The 14,669-nt window shown below is 41.8% G+C and overlaps 2 protein-coding genes across 2 annotated transcripts in view; both read left to right on the top strand.

Moving 5' to 3' along the window:
* Nucleotides 1-12,896, top strand: part of plgrkt (plasminogen receptor, C-terminal lysine transmembrane protein) — a 23,264-nt gene extending 10,368 nt beyond the window's left edge. Inside the window, exons 3-5 of the mRNA XM_057327612.1 lie at nucleotides 11,911-12,041; nucleotides 12,164-12,273; nucleotides 12,380-12,896. Of these exons, the coding sequence (XP_057183595.1) occupies nucleotides 11,911-12,041; nucleotides 12,164-12,273; nucleotides 12,380-12,507 (369 nt within the window). The 3' untranslated portion in view covers nucleotides 12,508-12,896. The remainder of the gene's footprint in view (nucleotides 1-11,910; nucleotides 12,042-12,163; nucleotides 12,274-12,379) is intronic.
* Nucleotides 12,897-13,072: 176 nt separating this feature from the next.
* rln1 (relaxin 1) lies at nucleotides 13,073-14,166 on the top strand. The gene is made up of 2 exons (XM_057327611.1): nucleotides 13,073-13,366; nucleotides 13,854-14,166. The coding sequence occupies exons 1-2, from the start codon at nucleotides 13,099-13,101 to the stop codon at nucleotides 14,060-14,062; spliced, it is 477 nt and encodes a 158-aa protein (XP_057183594.1). The 5' UTR covers nucleotides 13,073-13,098; the 3' UTR covers nucleotides 14,063-14,166.
* The last annotated feature ends 503 nt before the right edge of the window (nucleotides 14,167-14,669 follow it).

Raw genomic sequence — 14,669 nt, 5'->3', positions numbered from 1 at the left:
CTCTCTCTCTCTCTCTCTCTCCCTCTCTTTAAACGCTCCTAAATATTTGTTATCGCTCTCAATCTAATAGACATTCACACAAGCCCCTCGAGCTCTGTAATCATCTTTCAGAATATTGTTGTTACTCACTGAATATCATCGGTTTTCATTGTTTTCCTATAAAATGCCAAAAAATCACTAATCTTTTTTTGTTCTTGTGGAATAGTGAAAGATCAGATAAAGATTTTGGAAACCTGTGAGGTCACAGCAGGAGAAAAGAATAATCTTATGAAATATTTGACAAATGGGTTTAAAGGGTTAGTTTAGGTAGTTAATCTGTTGTTCAACACAATCAAATCACAGATCTTTTCCTAATGTGGAATATGATGTGACCCTGATGACGTCACGCACCATTAAACTGTCTCTCTGTTAGATCTCTCGTGACCTCCGTCACTTCTCTTTGTTGAGCTCTCAGAGGTTTGACTGATCTGTCTCTCCTCCCGTCTGTCTGTTTTCAATGACTTTTTAATTGTGTTGTAAATTGCTGGTTGTGTGAGTGCGGTCACTCAGAGAGAGAGAGAGAGAGAGAGATAGAGATAGAGATAGAGTATTGTATTTCTCTTTTTATTTATCCCTATTTGACTTGATTTCACTTTGCACTAAATGCATCTTACTTTTCTCACGCCAATAAAACACACTTCACTGAAAAAATAAAATATGAATAATTGGCATGATGAATAAGATTGTGATGTTGTCAGTTGTTCACTGCTAAATGTGAAGCTGAAGTTTGCTGAAGAATTAATGATGAAACGTGTTGTTGTTGTTTACATGAGTGTTGTGTGTAGCTGACGGAGATGTTGTGATGGAGTTTGATGTGTTTTTACAGTCAGTGTTGTGTGTTTGTTTGGGTCACTGGACCGACCCGATCATTGTTAACACACCTGTCCAGAAATCATCACACATGGACTTTGAGGAAAATGTCAATGAACATCTCGTGTGTGCGTGCGTGTGTGTGCGTGTGTGTTAGATGGTGTTTATCATGTGGCACTATACATTCTTTTTCTTCCTCACACATATCTTGAGACAAACGTCTGTCACATTAATTCTGTTAGTGTTAGAAAGACAATAGAATTATAGAACCATATTTCTGTTAATGTTGTTAAAATCAGGATTTGGCTAAATGATATAAATTGGTTTTATTATGTACAACATATTAATAATGTAACATTAACATAAAATTCATTTAGCAGCTGCTTTTACAAATAAAAAAGAACAATAGAATCAATGAAAAGGACAACAGTGGTCTGTTAACTGGTCCCAGTACATGTATCTAAATGATCTAGTATGACTGGTTCAGGTGTTGATGAAGGGTTGCGTGAAGTACACTGTGTAGTGTGGTGAGTTTAAAGTCAGTGATGGACTTATAGGTGAGCATCAGAGACTTAAATTTAAGGGGTGATATGACTGAATCTCATGTTTTGCTTTTGATTTAGTGTATTAAAGGAACAATACTGGGTTTTTAGGAGGATCTATTGACGGAAATACAATATAATATACAAAACTATTTCTTCAGAGGTGTATAAAAAACCATTAAGTTTGTAATTAGGGATGCACTGAATGTTCGGCCACCAAAATTGTTCGGCCGAAAATAGCAAAAAACGCAAGTTCAGTGTTCGGCCGAATGTGTGAAATGGCTGAATAAATTTTACCGAACATGACTCGTGATACGATCAAGCAGCGAGAGAGAGAGAGACGCATGCACTTTATTACTGCCGCAAACTTTGGCAGTGTGCGCATGCGTGTGTGTGGAGCATTTTAAAGTGTCAGAGAAAGACACAGCACGGGACTTGCCGCCCGGAAGTACATTTCCGAATGAAAGCGTCTTTACCGGTCGGTAACTTTATGTGGCCGGGTTTATAATTACTTGTTAATCAAGACAAAACACTGACTACACATTAACTGGGGTTCTTTTATTCCCGACTACACCCGAAAGGGATGCAGCATTAAAGATGAACGAAGTCAGGCTTAGGAGAAACAATGCCCAATTATGGACATGAGAAATTCAGAATCAGTCAATTGGTACACAAAGTATTAAGGAAAAGAAAAACAAAACAAAACAACAACAAAAACCAAGTCTGCCTGTTCCATGGCTCAATAACAATAGTTATGTTTAACCACCCCAAATAAACAACAGTAGTGAATTGCGGCAGTCTCTCAAACCCGAGTGCTCACGTGGACCGCAGCTCACGTGCGAGTAAACGTGCTTCACTTCTCCCCTGCTCTTAACTTCAGACACCTCTGAAGAGCACACTTAATGTGAAGACCTCTCACACGAGCTAATGAGAAAGCTGAACAGACGTGCAAAATATGCAACAATCCACCGACCAGACCCACATCGAGGCCCGTGCGCTTCCCAGCTTCTTACGCTCGCATCGGCGCTCTCTCTCTCACACACACAGAGATAATCACTTAAAGGAGCCGCCACACCTTTTCACATATTACCTTTACATGCACAGGGGTAAAAGAGGGTAACTATACAGCTTGTGGGCTATTTTACTTTCACCCGGTTACATTTACTTCAGACGGAAGCAGGCTGTCTGACAGTAGCCCCGCCGCTCGCGACATCCTTTGACATCATACAGTGGTCGCGTGCACACAGTTCCCTGTACTAAACAATAGGGCTGTGCGATTTGGGGAAAATATCTGTTGTGTCCTCTCAGTAGTTGTTATGGAAAATGCCTGTAGGGGGAGCTATGGAAAAGGACTTGGAGAGAGACAGGAGGAGAAGTGTGTGCTGTGGTGGCTAAGAATGTAAAAAGTAAAGAAACATGTTCGCTACTTGGTGTGGTCTTTTCTTGCTAATACACGACAAATTGGCGACGAGGATGGCAGTTCATCTTCCTCCTACATACTTACATTGTCCTGGGGAGCCTGCAGTTCCGTTCGGGATATGGACGCGAATGTTTGAGAATTACCTTTTGGCAATCCATGCAGAGGGAGATGACTGGCCTGATACTCAACTCAACTCAACTTTATTTATATAGCGCTTTTACAATTTTCATTGTTACAAAGCAGCTGTACATGAGACATATTGACTATAAGCAAAATAATTAAAGTTGTACCTGTAAAAACAAGAAAAGGTTGAAAACACAGATACCCGTAAGTGTGCTACATTGCTTCACTGCCTGGGGACGGAAGCTCAGAGAATTTTCTACACTCTCCCTAATACCGGTACGACTTATACATCTGCTCTTACAGCTCTCCAGGCGCACTTTGTACCAAAAGTTAATGTCATTGCTGAACGACATAAATTTCGTCAGAGGGAACAAAGGCATGACGAAAATATCCTTCAATATGTGGCCGCTCTTCGTGATATGGTGTCATTATGCATGTTCGGTGACAAAGAAGATGAAATGCTACGAGATCAGGTTGTTGAGAAAGTGTACAGCAGTCGAATTCGGGAACGTTTACTGCTGGAAGCGGACTTAACGCTAGACAGAGCAATACAAGTTGCAGTGCAAGTAGAAAATGCCATGGTTAATTCGAGTGAATTTGCAAAACCGGCCGACTTACCAGTTCAACGGCTGCACATAAAGAAAAAAGACACGACCGCGCGTAGAAGCACACAAGAAAAATTGCAGAGTAAAACTAATGTACGTTCTGAACGCAGATGTTACCGTTGTGATTCCAACAATCATTTGGCGAATTCCAAGCAGTGCCCGGCTCTAAACAAGATCTGTAAATCATGCGACAAAATAGGACATTTTGCAAAAGTGTGTCGCTCTGCACGGAAACAGAATATCAGAGAAATTGAAGTCCCTGAATTGACGATTTTGTACATGTCTAACACTTCTGCTGCTGCAAACAAAATTCTGTGCAATGTTGAAATGGACACATTTTCAGGTACTACAATGCAAGAATTAATTGTGGATACTGGATCCTCTGTATCTCTACTGCCAGAGCGGATATATAAACAATACTTCTCTGAATTGCCTTTGGAACAGTCAGATGTGCGTCTTGTCACCTATTAAAAAGATGACCTTCCTGTCCTGGGATGTATTAAGACATCTGCTCACCATGGAGAACAGTCAGTACCTGCCACGTTCTACATTGTGAAAAGTGGAAACCTGCTCATGGGTATGGACTTAATATGTTCCTTAAACCTGCGTATACAAGGAAACAAGGTCCTCACCTAAAACAGCCAGTGCAACAAGTGTCTCATCCTGCTAGGCCGAGCTTTGGTTGCGCAAAGAACTTTGTACATAAAGTGAAATTGCATGAACATGTCACTCCTGTGCAACAGAAGCTGCGCAGACTACCTTTTTCTGTACGGGACGCTGTGTCTGCAGAGTTGAACCGCCTGCTAGCTGCGGATATTATCGAAAGAGTTGATGCTTCGCCGTGGGTGTCACCCATCGTAGTTACTCAGAAGAAATCTGGAGATATCAGACTGTGTGTGGACCTGAGGGAACCCAACAAAGCAATCATTGTGGATAGTTGTCTGTTGTTGATCGCGGAATGGGACCGGGTTGGACCTGCACGGTTTCGGCGGGTGGGGCTTCCTGGGTCGCGGCTCCTGGGCTCTCCCTGTTCTTCTTGGACGTTGCTCGGTGGCTTTGGTCGGGGTCACTGAGTGCAGCTATGACACGTCAGAGGAGATCTGGCCCTCCCAGCTGAGCCTGGTTTCTCCCGAGGTTTTTTTTTCTCCATTATTCAGCATTGGAGTTTGGGTTCCTCGCCACAGCAGTGCAGTGTTGGCATGCTCACCGGGAGACTGCATTTATTTATTTATTCATTCATTTATTAGATATTATTTATTAGTATGATCTTGCTTGGTCTATAAACACCATGCACTGTGCTGTGTTTTACCTTTCTGTGTTTTTCTTATTTGCTCCTGTAAAGCTGCTTTGGAACAATGCACATTGTGAAAAGCGCTATATAAATAAAATTGAATTGAATTGAATTGATAGCCACCCCATTCCACACATTGAAGAACTGTTTTCACAGTTGAGAGGGGCTGTGAAGTTTTCTACAATTGAGCTTGCAAATGCTTACCACCAGGTGCCGCTGCATGAGGACAGTAGGGACCTTATGGCTTTCAAAACACATGACAGTTTGTTTCGATTCAAGAGAGTTTGCTATGGATTAGCCTCAGCTCCTGCAGCATTTCAAAAACTAATGTCTACTATCCTTCACGGTGTTTCAGATGCCCAGTGTTATCTGGATGACATAATTGTGTTTGGCGATTCAGTAGCCAGCCATGATGCTTACCTCCAAACAGTGCTGCACAAACTGCAAGAAGCAGGTTTGTGTCTGAACAACGAGAAGTGTACATTTCACCAGGAGAAACTCACATTTCTGGGACATACTATTTCCAAAGAGGGATTGATGCCAGACCACAGCCATGTGGAAGCAATACGGCATGCTCCAGCTCCTTCGGACATATCCACACTACGATCCTTTTTAGGTCTCACTGCCTGGTATGCTAAATTCATTCCAAATCATGCAGAAGTTGTTGAGCCGATGAGAGCTGTCCTGAGAGGTAATTCAACTTTCACATGGAATAACGAAGCACACACAAGCTTTCAGAAAGTAAAAGAATTGATTACAGAGAGCCCTGCATTGGCTTTATTTGATCCTGCTTTGCCCACAATTGTTACGACGGATGCCTCAGACTATGGCATAGGGGGCATTTTGACTCCGCTTCATCCAGATGACTTCATCCAGGACCTTGACTCCTGCAGAAAGGAAATGTTCAGTCGTTGAAAAAGAAGCTCTCGCTTGTGTCTGGGCTACCGAGAGCTGGAGAACGTACCTATGGGGCATACAGTTCAAACTGAGATCAGACCACCAGGCTTTAACTACCCTGTTGACTACTAAGGGTATGGGAAGAGCTGGACTAAGAGTCGCTCGATGGTCGGCAAGACTGCTCTGCTTCAACTATACCATGGAATACAAGCGTGGAGCTGACAACCAGGTAGCCGATTGTCTGTCACGTCTGCCATTGCCACACGAACTGGAGGCTGACTTCGATTCCGCACCAGAAACTATTGCTGCCATCACTACACTCCTGTCAGCTGTTCCGTTGGGTGAATTTGCTGCAGAAAGTTCCTCATGTCCTGAACTCACCAAACTTTGTCAATATGTGGAGCATGAATGGCCTGCCACACAAAAAACCTTGCCGCCTGACATGATTCCATACATTCCGATACGGGACGAACTCTCTATCCATGACTCATATGTCCTCAGAGGCCCGCATGTCTCCCGCACCTCATGTCACTGCGTCTACCATTACTTGCTTTCTGAGGTCTGTGTTCAGCCAAAAAGGGAATCCGGAGGAGGTCGTTACGGACAACGGCCCTCAGTTCTTGTCATCTGAGTTTAGGCAGTTCTTGCGAGAGAGAGACGTAAAGCACGTCCGTACCTCCATTTATCATCCAGAGGGAAATGGAGCGGTGGAACGTTGGAATAAAGTGCTGAAGGAGGCTATTCTGACCGCAGAGAGAGAGGGGGCTCCGTGGACATTATTCATAGCAAATTTCATACAAACATATAGAGACACACCTCATGCTACTACAGGACTGTCTCCTTTCAAGCTTTTGGTTGGAAGGAAAATGAGAACAAAGTTGACAATTCTTCCAAAGTATGATGTGACCCCAGAAATGGAGAAAGTGAGACAAAAAGTAAGAAAAAAACAGAAACAAATGAAAACATACCTGGATAAAAGCGCAAAGCAAAGATTCCGTGCCTCAAGGCAGGTGACTTTGTACGGGTGAGAAAACCTGTGCATGTCAGAAAAGGGAAATCCAAATTCAGCAATCCTATGCAGATTGTCAGAAGAAAAGGAACATCTAGTTTCGAGCTGAGTGATGGACGAACTTGGGATGTGTCTCATCTGGCTCCACTGCACTCAGGGATCACTAAGGCTCCGGAACACTCTGAAGCGTCTACTGCTGATTCACTGATAGGAGTTAACATTCCAGCAGAGGAGCGACGTTGTAGAAAGCAACCCATGTGGTGGAAAGACTATGTGACCTAAATGATCACAGTAGACAAGAAAACACAGTTTTGTTTATGAGTAAACCGAGTTCTGCTGGTTGAAGTCTGTTGTTTTGATCTGCATGGATGTTTGTGAAACTACTTATGTTGCTTTGTTAATAAGACATTGTTCTATATTTTGAAAACCTAAGGAAGGTACTCATTTAAAGTAGCCTTTTAACTAGCTAAATGTACTGTTTAGTAATGTTCACAGAAACTTAAGAAGGATGTCATTAATTAAGTCTGGGGGAGATGTTGTGTCCTCTCAGTAGTTGTTATGGAAAATGCCTGTAGGGGGAGCTATGGAAAAGGATTTGGAGAGAGACAGGAGGAGAAGTGTGTGCTGTGGTGGCTAAGAATGTAAAAAGTAAAGAAACTTGTTCGCTACTTGGTGTGGTCTTTTCTTGCTAATACACAACAATATCTAATTGCGATATTTTTGACAGACATTGCGATTGCGATTTGATTTGCGATTTTAACTTTTCTAATTCAAGCTTCAATTCAATATTGTTGTGTGGAGCACAGTATGGGTATAATTACCCTGCTGAAAGAAAACAACAAAAAAAAACATCACAGAATTTCTAATTGTTTCCATTAAAACCATTACAAAATTCATTTTTGTAGTGTGTTTTGGGCATTATTCAAATAGGACTTACTGTTGTTCTATTGGTTCCCAACTTCCAGATTACATCACACCAATAGAATCCAAATACCAGTGTACACTATTATAGTTTCCATTAAAACAAATACAACTCCCATTGTAACCCTTAAATCCATAACATTTTCTATTGTGTTAGTGAATTATTAAAATAGTTCATAGTTTACATAGGCTGATTTATTATTGTTTAAGTATGTGGGATTTTTTAAAACAAGTAAAAAATGTGCTGAATGTTTAATTTCATCCAAGTGAAATTAGCAAAACAGTTAGATAGAATTTACATTTGTTTGAAACGCGGAGCTAGGTGTGAGTTGACACAGGGTGCGCGCGTGCGTCAAGCCTCGTCCATATTGCCAGATGCCCGTGTGGAGCCGGACTCAAGTACTATAAACGTCATTACGAAACAGGCTGTGTGTGCGCGTCAAGTTTAAACGGCTCGTCCGCGAGACGCACAACGCGGGGAAGAGTCGCGCGAGTATGACAGAGGCTGTGTGCGCGGTCTTCTGAATTGGACGGTTCTTTAGTATTTATTTGCCTAATATGATCGACCTGACTCGCAGATGCCATAATAACACACACTCTCTCTCTCCTGCCTTCTGTTTGTTTGTTTTTTTAATGACGGACGTTTACGCAGTTGGCTGGGGCAGTGCTGATAGGCATAACGGAGGTGCACTCACTCAGTTGGTTAGCAAGAATGCCACTCAAAGCGGGCTTGGAACAGACGCATTTCCTAAATTTCACATCGCTTCCACATCGCAGCCTCTTGCGATTAGCAAATCGCAACGTCTCACATCGCGATTGCGATTCGATTTCGATTAATCGTTCAGCCCTACTAAGCAACTTGTCAAAGTATGTTCTGTGCACCTTCTGAGAGAACAGTGACAGTCATCTTTTGTGGGCGGAGTTTGGAGGAGAGACGTGAACTGAAATGGTTGTCAGTCAGCATCAGTCAGAATTGCTTGCAATGGATGTTTTATTTTCTCAAATCATTTTGCAATGTAGCCTATCATAATCCAACAGTTTTCTTTTATTCATATTTTATCTTATAGCCTAATGTGGAATGACAGTTTTTAATGAAGTGTTTTGTTGTAGGGGTACAGAGTAACTTGCATCACATTCTTTTAGCAGTCAGTTATAGACCTAATTAATATAGGCTATTCATGAAGGGAGAGGGCTCAATTTTTGTTTGAATTTACTTTGTTTTGCTCAATTTTATATTTAGTTGTATTGTATTTTATTGGAAAGCAAGACAAATTATGAAAAGCACATTTTGACTATTCAGTTTGTGCAATAGTGAAAAAAATAGCTTAATAAATAGAAGAAATGCAAAAATCCATGTTCGGTGTTCGGTATTATTCGGCCTTCGGCCAAGTGTTTCACATCATGTTCGGCTTCGGACAAGAATTTTCATTTCGGTGCATCCCTAATTGTAATACCTTAGAATAAGCTGTTTATATCTACATACAGAGCGGCCTACATACATTGAATTCACCGCCATGTTTTGTACAGCAGACCTAAACGGACAAACAACTCTACAACGTGCGTTTCCTCTTCCTCCGCGGTATCGTGGTGAAACGGATCGCGGGATGATCCGTATGGATCGTGCTCTCCGGTGCGGAACGCATGTGACCTGTGGATTCACTGAAAGTTTATTCATCATTGCCCACACGCTCTCGCTCTCTCTCTCTCCAGTATCTGGACGAGTACAGTTACAATATTAAAGCGGTTCCACATAAGCAATGATGCTCAAAACTGCTCCGTCACACAGTTAACATTACACAACAACATATCTTGGTATGTTAGTATGTTACTCACATACTGATCCGAATCAAAGCATCCTCCTCGGAGGTGATTTTTAGACGATCTTTCTCTCCAATGTCTCTCTCTCTGCTGGAAAGTATCTCCATAGATATCTGAGTACATATCTGCTAAAAGCCTCAGTACCGCGGGTCTTAACGCAAAAGTCTTTCTAATATTAACACAGGTCCAGCTCCTGCCTTACTTTTATCCTTCTTTTTAAACTTAAAATCCACAAACCTTTTATTTTATGTAATACATACGACATGGCTCTTTCTACAGTCTTTCTAATGCCCGCATGATCTCTTCCCCGCGTCAACATGAGAACGACATCTTTTTGTACTGTGGTGGCCACCGTCGTGTTTGGACTGAGCGATTCATTGCAAATCTATAATACAACGGTAGTGGCCGCTGTTAATTAAGAACTGCACCTTTAAATAACCGTTTGTGCATGTAAAATACTTCCAAAGTCACAAAACTCAAAAGCTTTGCACAAAATGATTTAAAACTGAACTAAAACAAAACAAAAACGAATCTGATCCAGGTCTGATCCAGATCTGCCAAAAACACCTCGATCAATCACACCCCCACATCTCTGCGTCAGTTTGTGGTAATGTTTCCATGACGCCGCCCAAATGTAGACGCAAAGAATGCGGCGTAGCTTCAGTTATCACAGCCGTGGTGCTGCAGCCGCCGTGTCACAGCGGAAATGTGTAAGACAGAACAAATAAAAACCTTCCTCTGTAAAGTGTCGCTCGACCTGATTTTGCCAAGTGGTTGATGTCCTCAGGGCAACATATTTATAAATGAAACCTAAACCCACACCAAACCCGGCTTACCCCTTAAATCAGAGGGAAATGATAAGTGAAAAACAATGGTCTAGAAGCACCTATTCCTGGGGCCAGTTGCTTAAACATAGCCGCAAAGTTAAGACTGTATCTTAACCACTAGTCTCACTGACTAGCAATTAGTTAGGACTAATAAGTCGTACTTTTTAGATTTTAATTAGACCAATCTGCCTTTTTATGTCACTGACTTGAAGAAGTTATGACTAACTAGTCTAAGCAGTTTATGCAACTGGGCCCAGGCTTGTTGTAAGATTAAACTTCAAATAAACTGTAAACTTATTTCTGAAATCTGATTGGTTGATTTAAATGTTGTCCCAGTGTCAACATGATGTTGCCCTAACGACATCAACCACTTGGCAAAATCAGGCGAGCCCTAAACGGTCCTTCTGGACAATCCTTTGCTTTCATTCTCCTGACTAGATTCAAAGGCGAAACAGATGCTGGTTTTTCTCTTTATGCACTTCACGAGTTCACCGCGCAGATAATGAGTACGCATAATAAGGGACGGATAGTATGCGTATTTGGCGTGATGTCTCGGGGAGAGGGCTCTGAGCTTGGTAGTTGGCCCGAACTCGGAGGAGAGGTCCCGGTATGTGCCCGGACTCGGGTTATACTGCGGTAAAAAGGGAGTTGGGGTGGAGGAGGGATGCTGCGAAAATGTAGAGAGAATGAGGGTAAGGCGTCTTGTCTATTTGTAGGGGTTTTCTCCAAGCTAAACGGATGATTGGTGAGATTGGTTATAGGAATACAATAATGTACATAGGATTGCATGAAAAACACAAGTGAATGTTTTGAATCATGTCATAAGAGCTGTTAGAAGCCATTAGAGAAGTGTGATGTTCTGGATCATGAGGTTTGACAGCAGGTTAGAAGCTCCGACACGTGTACAAACATACAGACATGAGATCTTGTGATTTCTCTGTGGTTTTCTCAGATATGTTTGATGTTTCTCAGTATGAAGTCAGTCTGTCGGTTCGAGTCTTTTCATGATAAAGTCAAAGAGTCTTTCAAGTCACAGTGAAATGAAGCCGTGTGCTTGACGAACACTTAAATCAGACACCACGTGATTGGTTAAACATAATTGATACCTTTGTGTCCGTGAAGTGATGCTTTAACGTGATTGGACCCTGGAGGAAGTTTGCTTCTCATTAGTCACTCATTTGTCAACTTGACGTACGGCTGAAAGCTGTAATCTGTCTCGCAGCACGATGTGTCTGGAATCAGACCACTGAACTTCCTCTCACACACAGGAAGTGCTTTTGTGTAATAATGACCTGAAGATCAATGTTCTTAATGTGAGCTGTTCATAGGTCCCACGTGTGTGTTTTCATCATGAATAAACTCTCACCTTTATGCTAACGAGGACTATTGAATAATCTGACACAGAATTCGGTTCATTTGCATATCGTCTGTGACCGATATGAGCTCATTAACGTACAAAAAACACATTCTCATCTCACTAAAGGTGTAAAAATGTCAATTGTGTGTGTGTGCTGTAGGAGAAACAAACACAAGGATACACTACGTTTCCCTTTTCTGTGTCACAGAAGGGTTTTCTAATGGCAGAATGGGTTGTGTTTTTTTGTGCAGCTGGAGCGTCAGTTACAGATGCAGAATCAGATGCGTGAGCGTCAGATGGCCATGCAGATCGCCTGGTCCAGAGAGTTTCTCAAGTACTTCGGCTCTTTATTTGGTTTGGTGACGCTGGGTCTCAGCATCGGGTGGGTCTCCCTCGCTCCTGCGTTCACCACACGTTCTGCCCACGTTAAACACTCTCACCTGGCAGAAAAGTCATTATTTCCTTTTTCATCTGTGTAGTGTGTGTGTTGTGTGATGTTCACAGAGCCATGAAGAAGAGGAGAGCTGCATTACTGGCTCCTGTCATGCCTCTGAGTTTTATTATGGCCTATCAGATGGACATGGCGTACGGCTCACTCATTCATCGCATGAGAGGTAGAAAACACACCCAATCCATATCTTTGGATCATTAATAATCATTCACATCAATTCACAAGACGTGTATTCGGTACAAATGTCCTCAATGTAACACTCCATGCAGAGGAAGCAGAGAGCATCATGGGATCTGAGAGCAAGCGTTTGGAAATGCCTCATGGGATGCCGACGTTTGAGAGTATCGAGAAATCTCGCCGAGCAAAATCTCCGCTCTCATCTGTACTGGAGAAATGATCCTGACCTCCCAAAAAAAACTTCAGCTCATCTGATCATCACAAACAGTTAAAGAAGAATGACACGCGCACACACATCAACTGAATCTTGTCATGCGTCTGTGTGCATTTCTTTAATACTCTCCACACATTCAGGCCAACACTTTATTTACATTTGACACAGAAAGGCGACACAACTACAGTTTGCTTATTCAATGATAACATCTTTTGCTACACACTTGATGTGCTTTTCACTTTTATTATAAGGGAACATCCGACTGACAAACAATATTAAAACTGATTGAATGTCTCTTTATCATGTTTGTTTTATGATGAATTTCTTTTTGTGAGAGTTTGAGAGAGATCACATTTAAGCGTTGTGATTTTACTAAATGCCCTTCGGTAATGATTATTAAATGAAGAGTTTCTTTTCAAAAACAGATAACTCCCTTTCTTTTTAAACATGTTTTTATTGTCCATTCCAACTGATATCAAACTGCAGTTGGGTTGTTTTGATTAAGTAGTAGTAATAATAATAACAGTAACACAAAAACAAGTCATCTAGTGTGTGTGTGACGTCAGTGAGTGTTTGTATAAAAGTGTGTGCGAACTGATGGGCTCTCATCATCTTCAGCAGCAGCTCGCGGATCTTCACACTCTTCTGACTTTCTTCTTCTTCATGTTCTTTGTGAAAATGTCTCGTGTGTTTTCGGCGCTTCTGCTGGTGTGTGTGTGTGTGCGCGCGTGCAGTGTGTGTGTGAGCGCGAGCCGTGCCGATTTACCGAGAGATTTCGGAGTGAAACTTTGCGGTCGCGAGTTCATCCGAGCCGTTATCTTCACGTGCGGAGGATCCCGGTGGAGAAGAGCAACAACACACAGCGGTACGAACATCACACAGTAACATTTACAACCTTACAATTATATTTACCTTTACTAAGAAACGGGTTTTGAAAAATATTTTAAATGTTCTCGTTATTTTCCGTTTTTTTCTTTTGTCTCTAATATCTGTGTTCATGTGTTTACTGTAAAGCTGCTTTGCAAAGCGCTACAGAACTGAATTTGAAATATTCATATTCACACACAAACAGAGAGATGCAAAACAATTATTTACATTAAATACAGCATATTGCAGATGTTCCAATCAGAATAAATATAGTTTGTGAATAATGACCACAAATACACCGTTTATGCTTTTATGTTATGTTAATATTGTTTGTTGTGTTTGCAATATTAATTGGTTAATTATGTTGCCCGTCTTCAGGTCCATTAATTGTTCAGATTAAACTCATAGTTTTCACTCTTTGTCTTTATTGTATCTTTGAGAATCAGATCTCACTTCATGTGTTTGTTGTTCTCTCTTGGACTCAGGCGAGATGTCTCTGGAGAGACGCGATGAGTTCAGCGTGAGTGAAGATGCGCCGCTTCTCTCAGACCTTCTGCGGCTACAGACTGACGCGCGCGTCGCGACGCTCTTCTCCTCGCGCCCGGAGCGGCGAAAGCGGAATTTCTCGCTCGGACTGGCGGGATTGTGCTGCAACCAGGGCTGTACGAAACACGACATCGGGCGCCTGTGCTGAGTCCGCTCACACGCGAACTCTCTTCAATTGTTTGTGTATTTATTTCAGCTCTTCCACTTGAACGCGTGAATAAATGTCAATGTATAAGAACACACGAATAAGCGTTGGTGTCTTTATAGCCGCTTTCATGTGTGACTGATTGTTTCTTCACAGGAGAGGCTGTGAGTGAGGTATGATACCCTGACTTTACTTTCATCGGTTCATAAAATGACTCTTACAATAATAACTTATTCTGAGAATTACGGTGAGTGTTTCAACGCGCCACGTGTAAAAGTGTCAAATAACTTCTCCAGGCAGTCACAGATGAGAGAAGCAAACAATCTTTCCGACGCTGAATTTTTGAATCAGATTAAATCGAGAAGCAGGAGATTTACGGAAGCACGAAGGATCACTGATACTGACGGCTGTGAGAAGCATCATTACAGCTACCTTTAGTCATATTTGCTTAACAGATCTGATGCATTTAAGCACACAAAACTGGAAAGACTTCAAGTCATTTAATTTTTAATTAAAGAGTAATGAGTACGTGTGTCCTAAACCTGATTCAGTACGTACTGTAACATGACGCAAAACAAAACGATCTGTGATTGGCAGCTTTTACATGTCA

Source organism: Triplophysa rosa, unplaced genomic scaffold, assembly GCF_024868665.1.
Source record: "Triplophysa rosa unplaced genomic scaffold, Trosa_1v2 scaffold254_ERROPOS399912, whole genome shotgun sequence".
NCBI lineage: Eukaryota > Metazoa > Chordata > Actinopteri > Cypriniformes > Nemacheilidae > Triplophysa > Triplophysa rosa.
This window is presented reverse-complemented; position numbering and strand designations above follow the sequence as displayed.